The sequence below is a fragment of the Bubalus kerabau genome, chromosome 2 (genome assembly GCF_029407905.1).
Source record: "Bubalus kerabau isolate K-KA32 ecotype Philippines breed swamp buffalo chromosome 2, PCC_UOA_SB_1v2, whole genome shotgun sequence".
Taxonomy (NCBI): domain Eukaryota; kingdom Metazoa; phylum Chordata; class Mammalia; order Artiodactyla; family Bovidae; genus Bubalus; species Bubalus kerabau.
The window spans coordinates 111,815,920-111,840,358 of record NC_073625.1 but is presented as its reverse complement, the minus strand read 5'-3'; the positions used below and the strand labels follow the sequence as shown (position 1 = coordinate 111,840,358).

At 40.0% G+C, this 24,439-nt stretch overlaps 1 protein-coding gene across 4 annotated transcripts in view; it reads right to left on the bottom strand.

Annotated features, from left to right (window-relative positions):
- Positions 1 to 13,027: 13,027 nt before the first annotated feature.
- Positions 13,028 to 24,439, bottom strand: part of GTF2E1 (general transcription factor IIE subunit 1) — a 43,154-nt gene continuing 31,742 nt past the window's right edge. The window contains exons 5-7 of one of the 4 annotated variants that reach the window (XM_055568313.1): positions 21,102 to 21,522; positions 13,580 to 13,719; positions 13,028 to 13,256 (exon numbers count right to left, since the gene is read on the bottom strand). In XM_055568313.1, the coding sequence (XP_055424288.1) occupies positions 13,243 to 13,256; positions 13,580 to 13,719; positions 21,102 to 21,522 (575 nt within the window). In that variant the 3' untranslated portion in view covers positions 13,028 to 13,242. Of the gene's footprint in view, positions 13,257 to 13,579; positions 13,720 to 19,724; positions 21,523 to 24,439 lie in introns of those variants that run through there. The other 3 variants (XM_055568312.1, XM_055568314.1, XM_055568315.1) reach the window with 3 other exon arrangements.

Here is a 24,439-nt window from a genome sequence, read left to right as displayed (position 1 = left end):
CTCTACTGGTCAGTATCCCCCAAGAACTGTGGTACCTACCACGGAACCCAGTACTTCAGTGCGGTCTGACCACAGCTCACTGTAGTAGGACCGGGCTGCCTGTCATCTCCACCTCATTTCCCCTCTTGCAGTCAAAGGTTGGGTTGGTTTTCTTTAGCAGACACATCATAGTGGTGGCAAATATTCAACTTGTGGTTAATTTAAGTTCCCAGTTCTTTTATATGAATGAACATGGTCCAGGTAATCTCCTCCATCCTGCAGAGCTGGTTTTCCTTTTTTAGCCTAAATGTAGAATTCTGCAATTATTTCTGATACACTTTAACTTACTGAGTTAGACAAAACACTCTAGACTGTCTAGACAATTTTACATTCTGATTTGGTTCTGTGGTTCTACTTTTCAGCTTTGTGTCACTCATGTTTAGTAAAAAAGGCCATAATCTATTGATATAAAAGTAAAGCAAACTTTTCTGACATTATTCAAAGTGTAGGTTTGAGTACATGTTGCAGAATGACTTCTAAATTAGTTTGAGCAATTTATAGACAGTCTTTTTCAATTCTCACCAACCCATCTGTGTGACATGTAATTCAAGGCACACAAGAGAAAGAGGACCCTTTCCTGTGCGTAGTGAGCAAGACAATGAAAGGAAGTAGGGACACTACCTCCATCTTCCTCCCTATTCTCCTATCTCTGATCCCAGGATTGGACACTCTTGTGGCTTGATTCAGGCATCATCCCCGATGAAGATGAGGCTGATAGGGTGGGTTAGGGTTAGGGTTAGACCGGTGTGTTTATGGCTCTTTCTAGACCACTGCTCAGACTAGCCACCTGACTTCCTGTCTAGGAAGATCAGAGGCAACAGGTAGGTATCAAGGCATCATTTGAAGAGGATGGAAGTCAGATGCATCCACCCCAGTCTGTACAAGACCCAAACCTTTGATAGTTCTCTATTTTCCTGCCAGTAACCATCTCTTCCTCTCTCTCCTTTTCATCTCCACAGGATCAGTAACAGACAGAAAAGGAGTTTTTCCTTCATTGATTTACTTCCTCCTATTTAGACCCAGTCAAAGGAACTGGGGCTAACTTTTATGAGCTTAATATTAGGAAAACAAAGGATACTAATTAAGCTAACAAATAGAACCAATTTTATAGCCAGGGTCTGCTGACCAGTATAATGTTTTCTCTCATACAGTTGAAATGAAAACATACTCTCTAAACCCATATTCAGTCTGACTTTTACAGCCCCTCTCCCAGGGAGAGAGAATCGTACAATAACAAAAGTCTCCAGGAAAATTCCGTTACAATGGCATGGGCTGCTTTTTCCTCATACTTCAAGGTCAGGTAATGTCAAATGGAACTTTAAGAAATGTTCTATATAGTCATCATACCATTTATGGGAGCCATAAAACAAGAGAATAGAGGGTAGGAGGACCACATTTGAGAGATAGCTGTAGAATAAGTTCTAGATTTCAGTACTGGCTTCTCTACCCATTGGCCACGCTGTCCTGGGCAAAGTACTTCTCTCTCTGTTCCTCAGAGATGGATAAATAAAAATAGTTGATGTGATAAGAATTAATCAAAAGTCTGTAAATTAGTTATTATAGTCCCTGGCATCTATATAGGTCTTAGTAAGTGTGTTATTTTAAAATAGTTTTCTAATATATATGTTCCATTGGAAAAAACCCTGATTCTGGGAAAGACTGAGAGCAGGAGGAGAAGGGATGACAGAGGATGAGATGGTTGGATGGCATCACCGACTAACGGACATGAGTTTGAACAAGCTCTGGGAGATAGTGAAGAACAGGGAAGCCTGGCATGTTGGAGTCCATGCGGTTGCAGACAGTCGGACACGAATGAGTGACCAAACAGCAATAATATATATGTTCAATAATTCAATTCCTATGCTTTGATATAAAAACAATTAAGAAAGATGGTGACTGTTGTCACCAGATTCTTAGAATCCTAGCATGTTAGAGATCTAGTTCAACCCTAGATCTAGTCTCACTTTCATCTGACTAGATGAAAAAATTGAGGCCCAGCTAGGAAGAAGGAGCTTCTCAAGGCACACAGTGAGTACATGACTGAGCCAGGACTATAATCAGGTATCCTGACTCCCAATCCTGTCCCCGGCTATATAGCAGAAAGGAATCAGACTTAGTGCATCACCAAATGCCAACTTGGATGCTACTATATATATATATCGATATTTAAATTGGTATGGTGCTGTGTTGTTGTGCTCAGTCGTGTCCGACTCTTTGTGACCCCACAAACCACAGCCCACCAGTCTCCTCTGTTCAGGGGATTTTCCCAGCAAGAATACTGGAGTTACCATTTCTTCCTCCAGGGGATCTTCCCGACCCAGGGATCTAACCCGCATCTCCTGTGTCTCCTGCATTGGCAGGCAGATTCTTTACCACTGAACCACCTGGGAGTCCCATAAATTGTTATACATATATACATTATTATGTAGAGAGAAATTTTAAGTATTAGCTATAGCACAATGAATCTTATGCTCAAAACTTCTTAAACACACACACACACACACACACAACCCTCTTTACTAAGCACCATGGGGTCATGGGGAAGGGGCATAGAACTTGGAAACTGAGTGGGCCTGGATTTTAATCCCAATTCTACCACTTACTGCTTGTATGACCTTTAGCAACTCATTTAACCGCTTTGAGGCTAAATTTCTTCATCTGGAAAATGGGAATACTAACCCTTAACAGTAGCTTTTGTGATGCATAAGGCTTATCAACTATGGAGACAAAATGGCTGGTATATTGAGATGCTCATCACTTGTTGGCACTCCTCCTTAGATGGTGCTCATTTGATTCCCCTGATGTGGGTACTCTTACAGAAGCTAGCCACTGCCAGGTGCTGGTAAGATGAGAACCATGTTTGAAAGGAAAGACGATGACATGTTTTCTTGGCCATGAGTGGGATGGATACATGGTCCTTAGAGTTTCCATCAGGGCCACTTGTGGGCACAAGGTTGTTTCCTAGAGGACATCGGCTCAGGAAGTATACCAAGACCCAGCATTACTTACCACAGGGAAATTGTCTCTGGATTGTTTCATGTCAGGCCTTGATTTCATTGGCTGGCCTCAGAGTGGTCTATGCACTGGGATTATATATCCTAATCCTCAAAGTCTATTATCACCTAAAAACAGCTTTTGCTTTTGGCACTTGAAGTGTTGATTGCCACAATCTTCTCTTGGTAAGCTTCCTTATGTATTGGGTATTTATAAATATTTATGGAAGAAAAGAAAGAAGACAGGAAGGAAGGAAAGAAGGAAGGTTGGTTCAAGGATGCAACACTGATTGGCCCTTGAGACCTAGAAAATAATATTCTGTTCTCAGAGTTAACCTATACAATCAGCTCGGAACAGATCAGATCAGAATATGCAAAGTCATCTTAAAGGGACAGTATAGATTCTTAGCCAAATAAGTGATTCCCCAACCTGGCTAATGATCAGAGTCACTCGGAATCCTGTAAACATTCAGATTCCTACACCCTTCCAGATCCAATAAATTAAGAATTTCTAGTTGAGGGAAAAAAAATCTTTCTTTGTAAATCCTTTAGGTGCTGTTGTGGCAGTAAACCCCAGCCTGGCTAGCAGACTGGCTCTGGGAACCATTGCAGGAGGTCTGAAAAGGATCAACATATATAAATAACAATGTGTAGGTCAGAAGAGGGCTGGTCGAGCAATGGGAATGCTTGGCACATTCTGACTCATGTAAGCAAAATTCTAGAATTGGGTGCCTGCCAGGGTGTCAGAAACATCAGACTTTCTGGAGAGTGGATTCCTTTTAAGATAGCAAAGCCAAATGAGCAGAGCCTGATGTTACTCCCCTTATCAAAGTTCCTTGCTCACTGAGCAACCTTCTGATACTTCCTCTTCCCTTGCAACTGGTCTATAGGGAGCAAAGGTACAGAGCAGGCTAAATGTTCCCCACTGTAAATTAATAAACGGGCATTCTGGCTATTTATCAGTCTCCTGTGAGTGGGCATGAGTCAGCATCTTGAGGCTGATCAACTCAGAGTTTCTGCCAAAACTGAATTCTGATGCTGCAAAGCTGAGAGCCTGACTCTAGGCCCCATTGAATTCATCAGACTAAAAGCATCCCATGTGGGCCCAGGAAGCCAGCCAGTTAGCGTCCTGAGGAGGAGAGTGAGAAGGGGCCCACTTCCCAGGGGAATACACTATGGAAGACTTTTTTTTTTTTTCATGTATGTGTTCCCCAACCAGGAATCAAACCTGGACCCCCTGAAGTGGAAGTGCAAAATCTCAACCACTGGGCCTCTCCTAGACTTTTTTTGATACTGTGTGTTTTATTGGGTACATGAACTCAGAAGGGGTTAGGTTTTTACAGTAAGAGTCATTTAAAATGCTTTGTCTATTTCTCAAAGGACTTTCATATATATTAGCTCATTTGACACTTGAACCAACCTGGGAGGTAAGACAGTCATATATTATTATTATTACTATATCTGAGATGAGGAATCTGAGTACATATTCACTTACCTTAGATCCAAACAAAATGGTCCAGCTGGGACCAGAATCCAGAATGTCTGACTTATACATTATTCTTTTCACTTCTCCTCTAATTAAAAAATTACTCTAAACAAAACCCTAAATAAGCAATAGAATAACCCAAATGGGATAGAGTGGGACTGTGTTTCCATGTGTATATGCGCAGCTGGGTTAAGGACATGGGTATGGAGGGGCAAAGTTGACAGTTGAACAGAAGAGAAATCAGATCAGTGGTGACAATAAGAAAGCACATCACATTTTTTTCTTCTTAGCCCAGGAAACTGAGAAATGATTCATGTTAATTGAACAAACTATTTATTGAGCATCTATTGTGCATAAGGCCTCATGTCCTAAGTGTTATCAGAGGAATAGAGCTTCAGAAAGAATATTTTTTAACATGTATTTTGGTGTGGTGAAGAGTGACCCCAAAAAAACTTTTTCTTTTTTTAATGTAGCACCAAAGAGTATGATCCACATCCAGGGTATATCAGGGGAGGTGGGAAAAGGGAGATAGTGTGGTTGAGAAGCTGACTGTAATTAGGACTCTGGCAGCCAAGACCATTTGGAAATGAGGGCTTGATGACACCTCATCAGGGATGGATGTCTGTGCAAAATCCTTCTTGGGGAATAAAAAGGCAGCTTCCTCAACACTTTTCCATCATTGTATTTTATCTTAGGTCTTTAAGTCCTTGCTGACTTCACCAGTGACAGTTCCCAAAATAAAGCTGTTTTTTTAAAATGCTTTTTACAATTGCATGAAAACAAAATCTAGATTCCAGAGGTGCAAGAGTTATGGAAAGGGCAAGTCCCTAGGCTCCTCTTTCTCCTGCTCTGACACACCCTTCAGCATGATCTGCAGCTGGGACGAAGAGCTCCAGCCAGATCTCTGTTGATTAGCCCACAGACACTGCCCTGTGGCATGCTTCAGTCCTCATATTTTGCTAACTGGTTTCTGTTTATAAATCTGTACATTCTGGCATAAGCACTCTGGGGTGGCAAAGGGAGACAGAGCTTCCTGTTCCCCACCCGATTGGTTGATGTCTGGCTGGATCAGCCTCCCACCTCTCTGGCTGATTCATCAGGCTCGGTCTATTCAAACAGATGGGACTTCTATTTAAGTATTTTAATAGCATGCATTTAAGATACCCTATTGAGGATCTGATCTGACAGGGGTTTGATGAAGTGTTGATGTACTAAAAAGCCAGGCTCACTAGGTAAAGAAGTTCTTCCCAAGCCAGATAATTTGAATCAATTCAATCAAGTACTTAACTAAGGTCCGACTGTGCCACAGTATGTGCCCAGCATTGAGTTAAGAGAGCCAGAATACATGTAGAATGCTTGGCAGACAAGCACTCAGAAACTTCTTTCTCTAGGGAGAAATACTGCATTAATGGATGTCTGAAATTTTACAAACATCTGTGACTGCTTACTATGTGCAAGGGGTTTGAGCAGGTAAGGAGATAAGTAGTCAGAGTAGTGGCCATAATATCTCTTTTATATCAAGCCTGCATCAAATATTTCAAGGGAAAAATGCTATTGTCTCATGATGAGAAAAAATATCTAACATTTATTGAGCACCTAAATTGAATGTACTGAATGTTCTTCAGTACACCACATTCCTTCTTGACACAATACTCTTGCTTGTTATAACCCTAACTTTAATACCCACCCTCCCAACTCTGCTATGCCTATCCGTATCTGCTTTTTTTTTAAAGAAAAAATCTGATTTTCTTCAAAAGCTTTTCACTCCCAATCTTCACCCAATAATGCTATCTTTTCTTCACAGCCTTTAACATGCCTTTTGGAACTTCAGTTTAGCACCTAACAGCATTTATGATGTCTTGTGTTGGTCTCAGTCTTTTAGGTGTGTGAGACCTGGATGGTTAAAATACTATAAGCTCTGTAAGACTAAAACTCAATTTATATTTGTTCAATTACTCAATATTTGGTTAGCATCTGGTTTGTACCACATCAGCACTGTGGGAGAAATAGATATAAATAAGAAAAGAGTTCTCAAGGAGCTCACACATATATTCTCTATTTTGAAATGGAATCAGAATCTGTCTAGAAAGCACTTAGAATAGTGCCAGACACATAATAAGTCTTCTATAAATGAACTATCATTAGCTATTATTTCTCTGATACTACATAAATGAGTGAGAAGTAAAGATAAGAACTAAGAAAGGAAGTTACAACTGTTAGGTTACTTTTGTGGAGATATATAAGAAACCCAACTCAAATGGCTTAAACAGTAAAAGGGACTTATTGGCTTATCTAACTGAAAAAATTCCAAAGAGTAATGATCAGTTATGATTCCATCAGAGTTTTGGCACCATTTCTTTGAGATTCTTTTGATACCACTCTCCCTTGTTTTGGCTTTATCCCTATAGCAAGGTAATTATAGTAACTACAGGCTTCACATTTATACATAACATCAAAAGGAAGAGAGAATTTACCTCTTCTGGTAGCTCTCTTGTAGGTCAGGAAACTTCTTTGCTCAAGGCCCCAGCAAATCCCCTTCTCATTTCAGTGTACCAAGTGAGTCACAGCATTTTTCTCAACCAATTTCTTGACCAAGAAATGCCATGACTACTTGGCTTAGACTGGGCTTCCCTGGTGGCTCTGCTTGTAAAGAATCTGTCTGCAATGAGGGAGACCTGGGTTCGATCCCTGGGTTGGGAAGATCCCCTGGAGAAGGGAAAGGCTACCCACTCCAGTAGTCTGGCCTCAAGAATTCCATGGACTGTATAGCCCATGGGGCTACAAAGAGTTGGACACAACTGAGCAGCTTTCACTTGGCTTGGCTTAAACTAGGTTTTTGACCCAGGCACTGTTATAAAGATGAAATTACTGTATCAGTTAGAATGTCCTGCTTATACTGCAAATCTCAGTGACATAACAGCAAACACTTACTTCTTGTTCTCACTATATGCTGGTGTATGTCGGCAGGGGGAGCTCTACCATAAGTCACCCTGGGACCCAGGCTGATGGAGGCTTCATCTCGACACATGCTTTAGCAATCACTGTATCTGGGAGGGGCACCTGGTGAATCGTACACTAGCCCTTAAAGGTTTCTGCCTAGAAATGACATATATCATTTCTATTCACATTTCATTGACCAAAGCAAGTCACATGGCCACACCTACCTTCAACAATCTACGAAATGCAATTCTATTATGTATATAGTGTAACTGGAATATTTGTGAAGAGCTACAATCACTATAAAGAAAGCTGAGCGCCGAAGAACTGATGCTTTTGAACTGTGGTGTTGGAGAAGACTCTTAAGAGTCCCTTGGACTGCAAGGAGATCCAACCAGTCCATCCTAAAGATCAGTCCTGGGTGTTCATTGGAAGGACTGATATTGAAGCTGAAACTCCAATACTTTGTCCACCTGATGCGAAGAGCTGATTCATTTGAAAAGACCCTGATGCTGGGAAAGATTGAGGGCAGGAGGAGAAGGGGATGACAGAGGATGAGATGGTTGGATGGCCTCACCGACTCGATGGACATGGGTTTGGGTAGACTCCAGAAGTTGGTGATGGACAGGGAAGCCTGGCGTGCTGTGGTTCATGGGGTCGCAAAGAGTCAGACACAACTGAGCGACTGAACTGAACTGAACTGAACTGAACAATCACTACTGGGCTTCCCAGGTGGCTCAGTGGTAAAGAATCTGCCTGCCAATGCAGGAGACATAGGAGATGCAGGTTCAATCCCTGCATCAGGAAGATCCCTTGGAGGAGGAAATGGCAATCCACTCCAGTATTCTTGCCTATAAAATCCCATGGGCAGAGGAGTCTGGTGGGCTAGAGTCCATGGGGTTGGACACGACTAAGCATGCACGCATGCACAATCACTACTACGATTACTCTTGGCCCAAGTAGGACCGTACAGATGACTACATAGATGACTATACAGGAACTATATAGGAACTGTACAGATGACTATAGAATTACCTTCTCCTGAAACGCATGTACTTCCTTGGGAAAGGGATCTCTTAGCAAAAATTAGGTACTACTAGGAAAGGAGCAATGAATGCTAAGCATGCAACTGTTAATGTTTACTATAGAAGTTACATAAAGGCAAAATTATCTCAGACATCAAACAAGTGGAGAAAACAAGATCATGAACAGACTGGCAAAGGCTGAGGGAAAGAGAAGCAACCACTGTAGGTCTGTAGCCATCTAGAGATCTGCACAGCAGAAAGGGCCCAGATGGAAATAGGCAGCAGGGCCAGGGCATGAATTAGCATCTTTGTGGCTACACTCCCCAGCCCCGCCATGGGAGCATAAAATGCATTATCAGGAAGATACGTAGGGATGGTGGATGATTTGAGGGGCTTTGTGTGAGGTCTCGGATTGTCAAAGAAGTTGAAGAGTTGAAACAGTTAAGAGGTTCTCAAATGTTCATGGGGTGCCAAAGTCATAATAGAACCCAGAACCAGTCATATTGGAGTTTCAGCTTCAGCATCAGTCCTTCCAATGAACACCCAGGACTGATCTCCTTTAGGATGGACTGGTTGGATCTCCTTGCAGTCCAAGGGACTCTCAAGAATCTTCTTCAACACCACAGTTCAAAAGCATCAATTCTTCGGCGCTCGGCCTTCTTCACAGTTCAACTCTCACATCCATACATGACCACTGGAAAAACCATAGCCTTGACTAGACGGACCTTTGTTGGCAAAGTAATGTCTCTGCTTTTGAATATGCTATCTAGGTTGGTCATAACTTTCCTTCCAAGGAGTAAGCGTTTTTTAATTTCATGGCTGCAATCACCATCTGCAGTGATTTTGGAGCCCAAAAAAATAAAGTCTGACACTGTCTCCACTGTTTCCCCATCTATTTGCCATGAAGTGATGGGACCAGATGCCATGATCTTCGTTTTCTGAATGTTGGGCTTTAAGCCAACTTTTTCACTCTCCTCTTTCACTTTCATCAAGAGGCTCTTTAGTTCCTCTTCACTTTTTGCCATAAGGGTGGTGTCATCTGCATATCTGAGGTTATTGATATTTCTCCAGGCAATCTTGATTACAACTTGTGCTTCTTCCAGCCCAGCGTTTCTCATGATGTACTCTGTGTATAAGTTAAATAAGCAGGGTGACAATATACAGCCTTGACATACTCCTTTTCCTATTTGGAACCAGTCTGTTGTTCCATGTCCAGTTCTAACTGTTGCTTCCTGACCTGCATACAGATTTCTCAAGAGGCAGGTCAGGTGATCTGGTATTCCCATCTCTTTCAGAATTTTCCAGTTTATTGTGATCCACACAGTCAAAGGCTTTGGCATAGTCAATAAAGAAGAAATAGATGTTTTTTAGAACTCTCTTGCTTTTTCGATGACCCAGCAGATGTTGGCAATTTGATCTCTGATTCCTTTGCCTTTTCTAAAATCAGCTTGAACATCTGGAAGTTCACAGTTCACGTATTGCTGAAGCCTAGCTTGGAGAATTTTGAGCGTCACTTTACTAGCGTGTGAGATGAGTGCAATTGTGTGATAGTTTGAGCATTCTTTGGCATTGCCTTTCTTCGGGAGCCCCTTGGTAGACTACAAAGCCCTAGATAAATATATGTATGGGATTGTAACAGAGATGGGAAGAGTTGAGAGTGATTAGAATACAGGTGAGACTATCTCCAACTGAATAACAGAGGGAATAACAAAGTGAAGATAAAGTATAGATATCAGTGGGCTGATGGGCACTGTCTAGTAAGTCAAGACTTTTTCAATTACAAGAGATAGAAACCTAACCCCAATTGTGTGCTCAGATAGTCAAGTCATGTCTGCCTCTTTGCAACCCCATGGAGTGCAGCCTTCCAGGCTCCTCTGTCCATGGAACTTTCCAGGCAAGAATACTGGAGTTGGTTGCCATTTCCTTCTCCAGGGCATCTTCCCAACCCAGGGATCAAGCCCACACCTCCTAAGTCTCCTGCACTGGCAGGAGGATTCTTTACCACTGCATCACCTGGGAAACCTCAACCCAAATTGGCCAAAGAATAAAACTAAACATACTGACTCACATAATAGAAATAATTACAAAGGTAAAAATGATTCAAGTATGGTAAGATTAAGGTGCTCAAGTGCTGTGATTGGAAATCACTCTTTCTCCATCTCTATAGTGTCTGCCTTCCTCTGTGTTGGTTTTATTTTCAGGCAGATTGCCCTGAAATGGTAACAAAGATTGTCCCCAGCTGCTACCAGCTATGTTCTACCAGTTTAGTAACCCTAGTAGAAAAAGGCAGTGCCTTTTTCTCATTTCAACCAAAGTCCTGAAGTAACTCGCATTACCTGGCCTGGATCATATGCTCCTCTCTGAACCAGTCACTATGACTGGCATCAGTCCCAGCTGAATCACATGCAGGGAGAGTGGGGGAGAAATGCACACTGTGGGAGAACAAATGAAAACCTCCCACATCCACCATAGGAAGTAGGCTTAAGAAGCCTGTTCCTGAAGTGATGATTGTGGAGAAGAGGACACAAGAGAGAGGAGGGAAGAACATCAAGGGAGGATTTGAGGCAGAGGAAGAGTAGCATTTATTGCAGAAAGGCAAGTTTAAAAAAGGGGATTTACCAAGTGCACTTTGGGAGATGGGGAAGTAGTGTAATGAGACAGATGGTGATCACAGATATCTGTTGGTCAAAACACTGAGAATATATTTAAGAATTCCCAAAGTGGCCCAATACACTCTTTGAGAAATAGTAGTTTAGGAGGCAAAGCAGACACTGTCACAGACTTTCAATTGGTTCTTTGCTTGTTAGGTGTTTTTGTTGCTAACTGCTGAGGTGGGGGAGGGAGGGAAAAGGACTGTGTCAGTCTTAAAGAAACTAGACTAACGCAGGAGACATGGGCAGAGGTCTCCATATCATTGCCATAATTTGATAGCTTAATGAATCTCAGTGGAAAAAGCAATAAAGAAATTATCCATAAAGTTGCTAAAGTTATAGCCTGTCAGAGAGATGTGAAATGTGAGTGACATACACAGCACACCAAGTCCTCTCCACCCACCCACTAAACATAAAGGCCCACCCTGTCTTGCCTTTTTTCTACCCTCCTACATACACATTATACCTGCACACTGGCACATAACAGCAGGGAAGGATTCTCTTGGAACATTGTCAGAATCATTCTTTAGACCTCCCAGGCAGGTCACTACCCTGAAATGAAAAGCTGCCAGCCTCCCATTTTTGAAGCTGGTGGAACAGGGCTGATTAAAGCTGACTTCATACTGAGCAAATACTTGTGAGAGGCAATTTAGTTCTGGATCCATCCTCTGGATCTTAACAATTACCATCACCACCACCCCTGATACTGGCACACTTCCAAGCATGTTCAAACAAAAGGGCTTCACCTCGTGCTTGACCAAAAGAAGACATTAGCCCCCTATGACCCTGGACTTAAAGGACTGACTCTGTGACAGAGAACTGGAGCTCAGAGATCACAGCCCCAGGTGAGTACTCAGATGGCCAGAATGAGTCCATGTTATGACTTAAAAGTCTGAAACCCAGGAAAGGATATAAAGGGCAATGCAGAGAAGCTACTTCCTTCACAAAAGAAAATCCAGGATGCTTCAATTCTTACTTCATACACACACCTACTATTACTTGGCCCTCTGTAGCTGTTGCTCTGGTCACCGACCCTAGAGCTCTGAATATTCTCTGTTGACTCTCACTTCCAAAACAGACATCTTGGTTACAAGGCCCTGTCTACTCCCCAAGGAGTGCCAGTAATTACTGCACACAGTGCTGGGAAGGTGGTATGTTAAAAGAAACAGCACATAGACATTATCAGACTCAGCAATTTCACTCAGGTATAGGCCCCTCAAATTGAAAACAGGTACTCAAATACATGTATATGAATATTCACAGCTGCATTATTCACAAGAGCCAAAATTCTGAAACAATTCAAATGCCCATCAACAACTGAATAAATAAACAGATCGTGGCATATACACACAACAGAATACTGCTCAGTCATAAAAAGGAGTGAAGGACAGACACATGCTGCAACATGGATGAACCTCTAAAACATTATGCTAAGTGAAGGAGGCCAGATACAAAGGTCACATACTGAATGATTCCATTTATCCAAAATAACCAGAATACGTAAATCCACAGACAGAAAGAAGAATGGTAGTTGCCAAGGACTGTGGTTTCCCCAGGAGAAAGGAAAACAACTGCTTAATGGGGACGGATTTTATTTTGCAGTGATGAAAATGTTTTGGAACTGGATACTGAATAAACTAAATGTCACTGAATTGTTCAATTTAAAATGATTAATTTTATGTCATACGAATTTCACCACAATTTTTTAAAAAAGGGAGGGGGATACTGACTGATACTGTTATATACCTTTATCGCCTTACTCCCTCACTTCTACCTGAAGATGTATGTAGAAAGATGAAGTACTGGCCATTATGGAACCACAAAGCAACAAACACTTGCCTCAAAAAAGAAAGACTAAGTATAAAGATAAAAGGAAGCTGGGTCTTTGACATCATGAAGGAAACCACGGAATCATCAATTTTAATTTATTAAGAGATAAATAAAATCACCAGTTGAAGAAATAGCACAATCTTTGCTCCTCACAATTTCTTCTGTAAAGAATGACTTGAACACAAAGTGAACAAATTCCCTTTAGTTAGATGCATTTGTGAGATGTATTTTGGTTAGATGGCTTCACCAGTTGCTGGGAAAAATGCACTTTGCTGCGTAGATCAGCACTCACCATCTGTAAGCATTCCAAACAGGAAGATAATTAATACAAAATAGCATCACAAACATTAGGTATACAATTAGGTATACAAATGGAAACTAGTCTTTTGTATAAAGGCCATGGCTTACTCCTGGCCTGGAGTAAGTAATTATGAAAAAACGTAATTGTTTTTTCATTCAGTATTTATTGATGAGTACTTACTATGTGCCAGGCATATTGTGTCAGGGATATGAGCCAGAACACTGCAGTAAACAAGAAAGATAAAGCCTTTGCCCTCATGGAGCTTACATTCTAGCAAGGGGAGAGACAGAAATAAACACATGAGCAATCTCACATACACTGCCTGTTAAGATCACGCATACAGAGCACCACTTTGGGCTTCCAACTCCTCTGACTTAGGACTGGCTCTGAGCTCCTCCGTCTCTGGCTTGGCTTCACAGGATGCTCGGGTTCCTCACTTATCCAGGAGTCAGCAGCACTTTCAACATCACAAAATTGGTTTAGGTAGTCAACAATTCTCAGTTCCTTATCTCTACTGCTGATGTCATCCCCAATATTTCATCCTACTTCAGGAAACACATAAAACAAAAAACTACTCACCCCAACCATTTTCACCCATGAAAGGGGAAAAATTAAACCAGAAGCAAAATTCATTATTGTTTGCAAGAGAAAGAGTCTACCAACAAAACGAAGCCTACCTTTCTAGTAGAGGATAGGGAGGAGTGCAACATGAGCACAGCATTCAGGTCAAAAACTTGTACACGAGGAAAAACGTATATAGTCACTAAGTACAATACATAATTCTAGCACCTGAAGAGAATGTCCTAGACTAGTGCTGTTCAACAGAAATATAATGCAAGCTACAAATGTTAGCAATATAGGCAATTTAAAATTTTCTAATAGCCATATAAAAGAAATAAAAAGAAACAGGTAAAATTAGCTTTAATAGCATATTTCCTCTAACCTAGCATATCTATGGTACTATCTTTTCAACAAATAATCAATATAAAAGTTATTAATATTTTACATTCTTTAATCCCACACTGAGTCTTCAAAATTTGCTATGTGTTTCATATTTACAGCACATTTCAATTTGGACTGGATACAGTTCAAGTACTCAACTGTCACAAGTGGCTAGCGGCTACCTTATCTGACAGGGCGGTCCTAGACAAAATACTCACTAGCTTCTCTTTTCCATGAACAATGAAGCAAATGGCTCCCCAGAACTAAAGCTTCTAGGCGTCTCATTGGTTGCACTAAAGAAGCTATATTCTGCTACCCTGGGGACACAGTCCTAAGTACCATGAACCACAAGTAAAAATAACTAATTGATTAAGAAATATATATATAAATAAAATACAGGCAGGAACAAAATGATATGCCTTGGTGGAGAAAAAGAGAATGCTCTCCTAGTGCCAATTCATCTGTCCATTCATCCATTCAACATTTGTTGAGAGCCTATCATGTGCCAGAATTAATTCCACATGCTAGTATTCTGTCCTTAGTCTTTTGAGGGTGGTGATGGGGGCGGGGGGTAGTTTAGAGACATAAAAAAATAAACAAGTTCATTGTAAACGGCAATGTTATTATGAAGAAAATAAAGTAGGAAAATATCACCATGAATGGGAGAAGAGATTACTTTAAGAGAAGAGAAGGCTTTTCTGAGAAAGTGCCATTTAAGCTGAGAATGAAATAAAAGTGACAGGAATGGAGAAGAAAGTTCTATGCAGAGAATATAGTTAGGGCAAAGACCTAAGGCAGGAAAAACCTTGGCATATTTGCAAAGCAGAGAATGTCAATGTTGTTAGAGAGCAGTTAACAGGAAGAATAGTAGATGTGCTCATAAAAGTAGTCAGGGGCCAGATCTCTTAGGACCTATGGAAAAGGGTCAGGAGTTTGGTCTAGATGTTATTCTAAGAAACAGTCAATGAAGTGTTTTAAGTGCAGGTAGGGGGAGGTATTAATATGGCCTGGGGTAGGCTGGTAGTGGTGAAGTATGAGGTGAGATTTAGAATATATTTTCAATTTATTAGCAAGTCTTATCAGCTCTACCTTCAAACTTAGGTTATATAAATTAGATTATATTTTGAGTCTGACAGGACTTGCTGATGAACAGGATGTGATGACCAACTACTAGACTTTTGGTGTGAGGGTGTAGGTGAAATGATGGTACCATTTATGAGATGCGAGCTGAAAAAAGAATAAACTCTGCTCTCTCTCCTGTATTTCCAATCTTGATAAATGGAACAACCATTCAGTCAGAAGACAGCTTCATCCAGGGTAGTGCCATATTCAAACAGTCACCAGGTCCATTAATGCCACCTCTCCAAAGTTTCTTAAACCTGTTCCCTCTTTCCATCCCCACAGACTTGTGTGTGTGTGTGTGTGTGTGTGCGTGTGTGTGTTTTAGTTGCTTAGTCATGACTCTTTGTGACCCCATGGACTGTAGCCTGCCAGGCTCCTCTTTCCATGGAATTCTCCAGGCAAGAATACTAGAGTGGGTTGCCATTCCCTTCTCCAGGGGATCTTCCCGACCCAGGGATTGCACCTGGGTCTCTTGCATTGCACGAAGATTCTTTACTATCTGAGCTATGAGGGAAGCCCTCTATTACTAAGACTATTGAAATCACCTTAATAATCTCCAGGTTTCAATTCCAACCCAACGGCAATGCTACAAATTGTTTCCCTGCTTAAAATTCTCCAACAGTTTTTTTGAAAAGTGATTTGGATGACACCACCCTTATGGCAGAAAGTGAAGAGGAACTAAAAAGCCTCTTGATGAAAGTGAAAGAGTGTGAAAAAGTTGGTTTAAAGCTCAACATTCAGAAAACTAAGATCATGGCATCTGGTCCCATCACTTCATGGCAAATAGATGGGGAAACACTGGAAACAGTGTCAGACTTTATTTTTTGGGGCTCCAAAATCACTGCAGATGGTGATTGCAGCCATGAAATTAAAAGACACTCCTTGGAAGGAAAGTTATGACCAACCTAGATAGCATATTCAAAAGCAGAGACATTACTTTGCCAACAAAGGTCCTAGTCAAGGCTATGGTTTTTCCAGTGGTCATGTCTGGATGTGAGAGTTGGACTGTGAAGAAGGCTGAGCACCAAAGAATTGATGCTTTTGAACTGTGGTGTTGGAGAAGACTCTTAAGAGTCCCTTGGACTGCAAGGAGATCCAACCAGTCCATCCTAAAGGAGATCAGTCCTGGGTGTTCATTGGAAGGACTGATGCTAAAGCTGAAACTCCAGTACTTTGGCTACCTCATGAGAAGAGTTGACTCATTGGAAAAGACTCTGATGCTGGGAGGGATTGGGGGCAGGAGGAGAAGGGGACAACAGAGGATGAGATGGCTGGATGGCATCACCAACTTGATGGACATGAGTTTAGGTAAACTCCAGGAGTTGGTGATAGACAGGGAGGCCTGGCATGCTGCGATTCATGGGGTCACAAAGAGTTGGACATGACTGACTGACTGAACTGAACTGATCAGTGTAAGATGGACATGTCCTTTGATTTACTACTTCTCTTTTATGGTTCTATCCTATAGAAATATAGAATAAGGATATATAAGGGTAATTCATTATAGCACTTTAATAGTGAAAAACTGGACACTACCTAAATGCCATTCGAGAAGGGAAGTGTTATACAAACCACCATATAATTATACAATTCAACCTAGTCCTTATTTTAAAAATGAATCAGATTTAAATATACAGATATAGAAAGATCTTCAAGATATTTCAAAAACAAATAGCAATGTATGTATGGGCAATGTATACATGATTGTATTCACTTAAAAAGCATCGCAGTGTATTTGTGGGTATGAGTGTGAGTACGTTGTTTCTAAAGGTCTAGAAAAGGTCTGGGATGATACACACTGTCAACAAAGGATATGGATATATATATATATATATATATATATCTTATTGGATGAATTTTTAAATAATATATTTATGTAACAACAACAAATTGTACAACTATTCTACATGCCTTCATGTGATTAAAGGCACTTTAGCACCTGGCACTAGCCTTTGTTTCCACATAAATTTCTCAGACTTATTTACATCAGGTAAGTGATAATGTACTTTCATGTGATGGGAAATGTGGGTTGATTGCTGAAATTGGGTCATGTTAGAGACCTATTTGCTTTGCAACTGGAATAGGAATGGCAGCCTCTAGTACTCAGAAAGACAGCAAGATCTTTCTGAAGAGAGGTTAAGGTGCTTGTTTCTTTCCTTGAGGACCACTAGAATTAGTTCATTCCTTTTAGCTCTTCAAAGGAAGAAGCAAAATTTCAAGGCATTTCCCATTTCAACCCATTTGGCTTTATATGTTTTAAGAATACCTGTACTTATCTTATTCATAGTTTATTTTGCTTTTATAATATAAAAAGCCAATAGAAAGCACAGTAAGTTTAGTGCCATAGTTCTAGTTCCTTTCTGAAAATCTTCCTCATTTCCCCAAAAGATTTAAAAAAGAAAAATTTTTAAGTGATAGTAGCATGGCTCTGCTAGAGACAACAATGTGAAACAGCTTTCATGGAAACAAAATGCTGAACAAATAGAAGATGGAATTATACCAATTTCTAAATTCTAAAGATTTTCATATTTGTTTTTTGATTGTCATCTCCTAGTTACTTTTTTTTTTAACCCAGGAATAAGGAGAACAAGAAACTATACATGTAAGTTTTTCTATTGTAGTAATGGCTGGGAATGTAGCCAAACAGCCAACTGGTAGAAAAAAGAGGAACTGCTCTTCCCAAACTCATTCCCATTCACTGCCTAATTATCTCAAAATGACACCAAAAAGAGTTATGAAATATTCAATTATTTCCTCCTCAGTTATTGAGGTCAGAAATGAACTACCTTGGCAGGACCGGAAGACAAAAACCTAGTTAGTAATTGCTTATGCTCTGGTTTTCTACATTCTAAATCCTAAAACTGCTATCTACACCAGCCCTTCCATTAAAATATCCTTCAACTGGCTTGAATTGCTGGAGCACATCAAAAGACTTCTTCTTGTTGTTTTGTTATTATTATTCAGCCTCACTTTAAAACACGTTAGCTACCACTTCATAAAATATCAGAGCAGAAAGGAATATTGGTGATCCTACCATAATCCTCTCATTATTGACAACTGAGAAACTAGCCCAGGAAGATGACATCAGGTAATAGTGTCACACTGCAAGTGTCTAGTTAACTGGGACTAGAACCTAGTCTCCTGACTTCCAGGCTATGCCAAATTGGGTATTTTCTTTTAATCATTTAAAGTTAATGCTCCTTAAGGTGTTCTGGAAAAAAAGTTGTATCTAAATGAGAAAAAGGCTTCAACTACAAGGGTAGATAGATTGGAAGCAATCTTCCAGCAGATACAAAGCTATGGATCAATTACCTAGGGCCAAAGTTGTTTACTCATCACCTGATTTTGGTCAAGTGTATGAGGAACAGTTATTTAGTGCAGTGAGAGGAAAAAAAGTGGCAAAGTGGGAAAAAGTAGGTGGAAAAATGGTTTCTTAGTTAGGGAAACATTCTGATAGACCACTTTGGATATGATAGGATCTTTCAAGGTCATACTTGGAACAGGAATAAAATAAAGAACTAAGTTATTTTTTTCTAATACATTTATAACTTTCCAAGGCCTTTGGAAAGAAAAAGGTGATGATGAGAAGGAAAAAGGAAGCTGAAATATTACAGCACTCTACTTGGGATGAAACCTGTGAGAATGGCAAAGACACTCTTTAAGAACAAGGGTGTGTATCATATTCCTTGACTATTCAATGCTGAATCCCTCCCATTGACCATCCCTTGCCCTCTACTATAAATCAAGACTTCAGTGAAAATCTGCCACACAGACTTGTGTCCATGGTTACTGTGAGTCAGTACAGATGGTGCAGAGGCAAGGTAAAGAAGCCAGGGAAGCATGGAGGCTTCCTGAAGTAAGGAGAAACCTGGCCAGTGTAATGGCTAGGATACCAAACAAAAAATGTTTCAAGGAAAACATGGGTTGAACAGCCAAAGAGCAGCCAAAGAAATTGAGAAATAAAGAAAATAAGAAATGACATTAAAAAAAAAAAAAAAAAACTGAACAATTTCAGCACAGTCATAAATTATAACACAGACTCCAAGAGGGAGATGAAAGAATAGATAACACATAAGAAAAACAGAACAGTAGCTTTAGGAAAAAGAACATGCAAGTGAGATCAAGAAAAAAACAGCAAGAAATGAGTATTCACTGAAACGAAGAGCTGACAGTTCACCTAGAACTACATTTCAAAACTTAACATCTGATCACTACTGAACTTCTTTCTCAACTATCAATGTTTAGAAAACAACGTTTAAAGTTGAATAGCCCTATTTGCACAAGGCACATACCTAAAGTCATTCTTCAGGCAACTTAGGGCCAGAAAAAAGTTTAGATCACATAAAATTGCATCTACTATGTGAAACAATGCCAATAAGAGAAAAACTTCTGAAACACTTTTCTTCATTGGGAAAAGTATTCATTTTAATTATGCTCCAAGATGTTACAGAGCTAGAAATTAACAAATTTCAGTCAGTACAAAATTGATTTATTGTCAATATTTAGTCATTAATACAACCCAGGTTAATGAAACATTACTTCACACAAGGCTCAGATGCTCTAAAATCTGTCTTAACTTTACACATGTACTAGAAAATGATAAATATCTAAAAATGACAATGCAAGGGAAAATATTACAAAAAATACAACTGTAGACCCTTGTATGAAAGTTCTTTAAAGTTCTGCCTTTGGGAATAATACCATGCTACATATCAGAACCAAAAATAAACTATTTTCCTTGAGGTTACAATGCTCAACAATATACCGGATGCACTCTAAAATACCATGCTTGACAAGAATCAAGAGAAAAAGAAGGCTTCAAAAAGGTTGAGAGAAAAAAACAAAGGAGCAATCAATTGTTATATGCTGATTTCTGCTGCGATGACCTCTTTAACAATTTATAGCATTGTGGAAGAACTACAAAAGAAGGGTACCAGTCTCAGCTTTCTAAATCAGCACAAATTCAGACAATTGTAAGGTACTGTTTCCAGTGCTCTCGATTCTTCAATACTTTACATGGACTCCTTATCCTAAGCCCACATTTTTTCCTCTAATTTATTCCTAAGGACTTTCCAAACACACTTTCTGTTTTCTATTATCCAATATACAAACCACAAGGCAATAAGCAAAACAATAACATCTGTCAGTCAAGTCAGTTCTAAAGACACCAATTTTGGTTTAGATATTAATCATGAGATACAGGCATAACCATCCTCCTTCCACACATACTCTCATCTCGAGCCTTACAAAATGACTCCATCTTCAACCGTGAGGCAATGTGAAGCTTTAAGATTTTTTTTTCCTACATCAATGACTTGCCTGTTGTGAAGTTGCTTGGTTGGCAGCAATATCAGGGGCTGTTAGGAATGCTTGGTCAGAACAGATAAAAAGGATGTGATCAGTGAATTACTGTAACCTATCATAATGGGCTTCTTACAGGCAGACAGGAAGAATTTACCTTATAGACTTGTCACCCTCATTTCAGAAGGGAGAAAAATGTGTCTTAAAAAGGAAAGGAAAAAGATTAGATAAGGGAATACAGCAAAATATTAATACTGTAGTAATAGGAAAGGGAATGCTTATAGCTAACCTACCTTGTGGGGAAGTTTCTGGCATAAAAAAATCAAACTTTCTCTCCCATTATTGTTTGCACAAGATTAACAGTTGCTTTACATCAAGAGGGGCAGAAAGCCATTAAACACATTTCTTCAAAGGTAAGAAATCTCTTTTTGAAATGAGCATTAGAGAAAGGAGGAAAAGGTAGGGAAAGCTCACTCAAAGAGGTCCTCAAACATGCGTTGTCCCATTGCTATGTATGCTTCCTTTTCCTCTGGTGTCATTTGGGCCACCAGCTCTGGCTTCTGGCTCACTTCACTATAGGAGAACGGACGGCCAGCCACCATGACAACAGGGTCATCTGCTACTTCCTCAAATTCATCGTCTTCCTCATCCTCTTCTCCATGATGTGCAGCCACAGTGGCCACACGGGGTGGAGAGTCATCATCTGACTCGCTGGTCTCACTCTCAGAGTCACTGCCGTTGGCAGCGGTCACAGGAGCAGCCGCCCCCACTGAACCTGCAGGGGCAGACGGGGTCTTCTTCTCATGAATGAGCAATGCTCGCATGACCTCCTCATTATCATCTGGCCCTGCATGGCCTTCTTCATGCTCCTGAAATGAGTCTATATCTATGCCTCCTGGAAAGAGAAAATCAGAAAGTCAATATTCTTAAATAAAAAAGGGACTCCTTTACAGCTAATAAAATATAAAAGCTTAATATATTTAAATATAGGATAATATAACACAGATTTCGCTGGTTCCATTTTTTTGAGCTACTGTCCAAAAGATATTCAAAATGTTTCTCACAAACTAGAGCTTAAGTAACATAAACCTTTAAGTATAGCTGACCCTTGAACAATGTGGGTTTGAACTGTGCAGGCCCACTTACACATGGATTTATTTTTATTTTTTATTTTTTCTAATAGTAAATACTACAATAATATATGATCCATGGTTGGTTGAATCCATGGACATGGAGGAACTATGAATGTAAGTTATACTCAGATTAATCCCTGTGTTCAAAGGTCAACTGTACCTGGGTCTGTTTTGATTTGTTTTGTTTTTTAATATCTACTTACTGATTGGGCTGCATCGGGTCTTAGTTGGGGCACAATGGGATCTTTACTGGGCACACACGGTTAGTTGCCCTGTGGCATGTGGGATCTTAGTTTCCCAACCAGGGATCAAATTCATGTTCCCTACATTGCAAGGTGGATTCTTAACCACTGGACCATCAGGGAAGTCCCTGCACATGGGTTTTAAGAGACATATAGCTTGGATCTGAACCCTGGTTCATCCAACATGCAAGCTGTAACACTCTGGGCAAGTTATTTAGTCTCTAAACTTCGGTACCTTTTTCTGTAAGATGGGATTATAAAAGTGTTTGACTTCTAGGGCTCTGGTTAAGAACATGAAGTAATGTCTGTGAAGGACCAAGTTTGTAGCTGGCATAACAGGACATCAAAATAAAGTTCCTCATCCTGCTTGGGGCAAAAGCCAAAGGTCTTACGATAACCTATAAAGTCCCACATCATCTGAATTCCTCCTGCCCCGCTACTTATCCCTTCTCTTACCCCTTGCTCGTTCTGCTCCAGTCACAGTGGCCTCCATAGTATTCCCCGTGCACATCACACACACATTCCCACCTCAGGCCCTCTCCACTGCCCATTTCCTTTGCCTGGGATATTTTCCCTCTATGTGCCTATACTCTCTTGCATCTTTCATGTCTTTACTCAAATTTTACATTCTTTCAATTCACCCCTATCTCTATATTCTTAATGCTCTATTTTTTCCATATAGCATTTATTTTCTAACATAGTACTTCATGCCTAGTGTCTCTGTCACCTACTTTTCACAAATGTCAGGTCTCCACAACAGATACTTACCTTTTTTATGCAGTGATATATCCCATGCACCCAGAATAGTGCCTACTGCTTGTTAGGTACTGAATAAATATTTGATGAATGAGTAAATAAATGGCAGCTTATTTTCCTGAAGCAAATTAAGTGTACTTTGGACTCTATCTAGGAATCTAGTATCAGAAAGGAAACACACACATCACACACTTCCTATCATTCTGTGTACACGTTACAAATGAAGAATTTAAGAAGAACATTTACATCCTGTATTCTGAAAATAATACCAAATATAATGCCATTTAAAACACATAAAAGAAATTAAAATGTTGATTGAAACCTGACTCCTTTATTCAAATCCTGACTAACATTTATTAGATGTGTTATTTTGGCCAAGCTACTTCATCTTTTTCTGCTTCAGTTTTCTGAAGTACAAAAAGAGTGGAAAATAGTATTTATCTCACTGGATTACCAGGGTGATTAAGTGAATATTTGCAAAGGTCTGGTACTTAGATTAGTGTTATCTATTATCATTATCAAGAGAAGACCCGTGTGGGCTAAGTTGCTTCACTCCTTGTGGCCGACTCTGTGAAACCCTATGGAGTGTAGCCCACCAGGCTCCTCTATTTGTGGGATTCTCCAGGCAAGCATACTGGGGTGGGTTGGTGGCCATGCCCAATTCTGGCCACGGAAAAAGTGAAAGCATCTTCTCACTAACATATGAGAATGAATTAGTTGTAATCTTGGACATTTTTACAATGTTTAGATAGAACTCCTAAGATGAGACATATAAGAAAGAGAAAAGGAAATAGGAATCGAGAACTTAAAAAGTTTAGATCAGAGATAACAAGTTTTTGATAACATGGATGTAGACGTGAGAACTGAAATCACACTTCAGCATTTATTTAAAAATGGCGCCAGAAGCTGAACCTCCTCCTTAGGGTCCTTATTGCTAATGTAGTGTTTCAAGGGGAAAAAAGGACAAGTAATGTATGCAAGTCAAAACTAAATGAAGTCATGTCTAAAAGATTTCTGACAAGGTTCCTGAGAGACTTAGGCAAAAAAGGAATTGTCCTGTTATAGACAGAAGACAAAAAATAAGGATAAATGAAATCTCTAAATGGTAAAGCAGAAAAACTAGTTCTAGGAACTGTCTTATTTAACAGAGTTATAAATTACAAAGAAGATGTGTACTGGGAAACTGTCAAGTTCACTAATGAGGCTAAGCAATTCTGGGTACTTAAAGCCCAAACTAACACCAAAAAAATATAGGAAGAGCTGAAGGTTGAACAAGTGGGCATAAGAGTGTCAGATCTAGTTTGTTTTTCAAACCTGCTGAGTTTCAGGGATGTTTTTTTAGTTAAAAAAACTTTTTTTGGCTCTGCTGTGCAGCAAGAGGGATCTTGGTTCCCTAATCAGGGATCAAACCCATGCCCCCTGCACTGGGATTGCATAGTCTTAACCCCGGGCCACTAGGGAAGTCCCTAGATCTATTTTAGTACTGGCATGGTATAAGAAAATCTGCCTAGCAAAAAATAATCTAAAATATACTAAAAAAACCTAATCTAAGCTACCACATAAAGGGAAGGAGAGGATCTGAAAAAAATTCCTGCAAATAATTCTAAAGTTGTCTTAATATGCTTCCAGAATCAAAGCAATAAAGAGTCATGTAAAACCTGAAGGATATTTGAAATAAAAC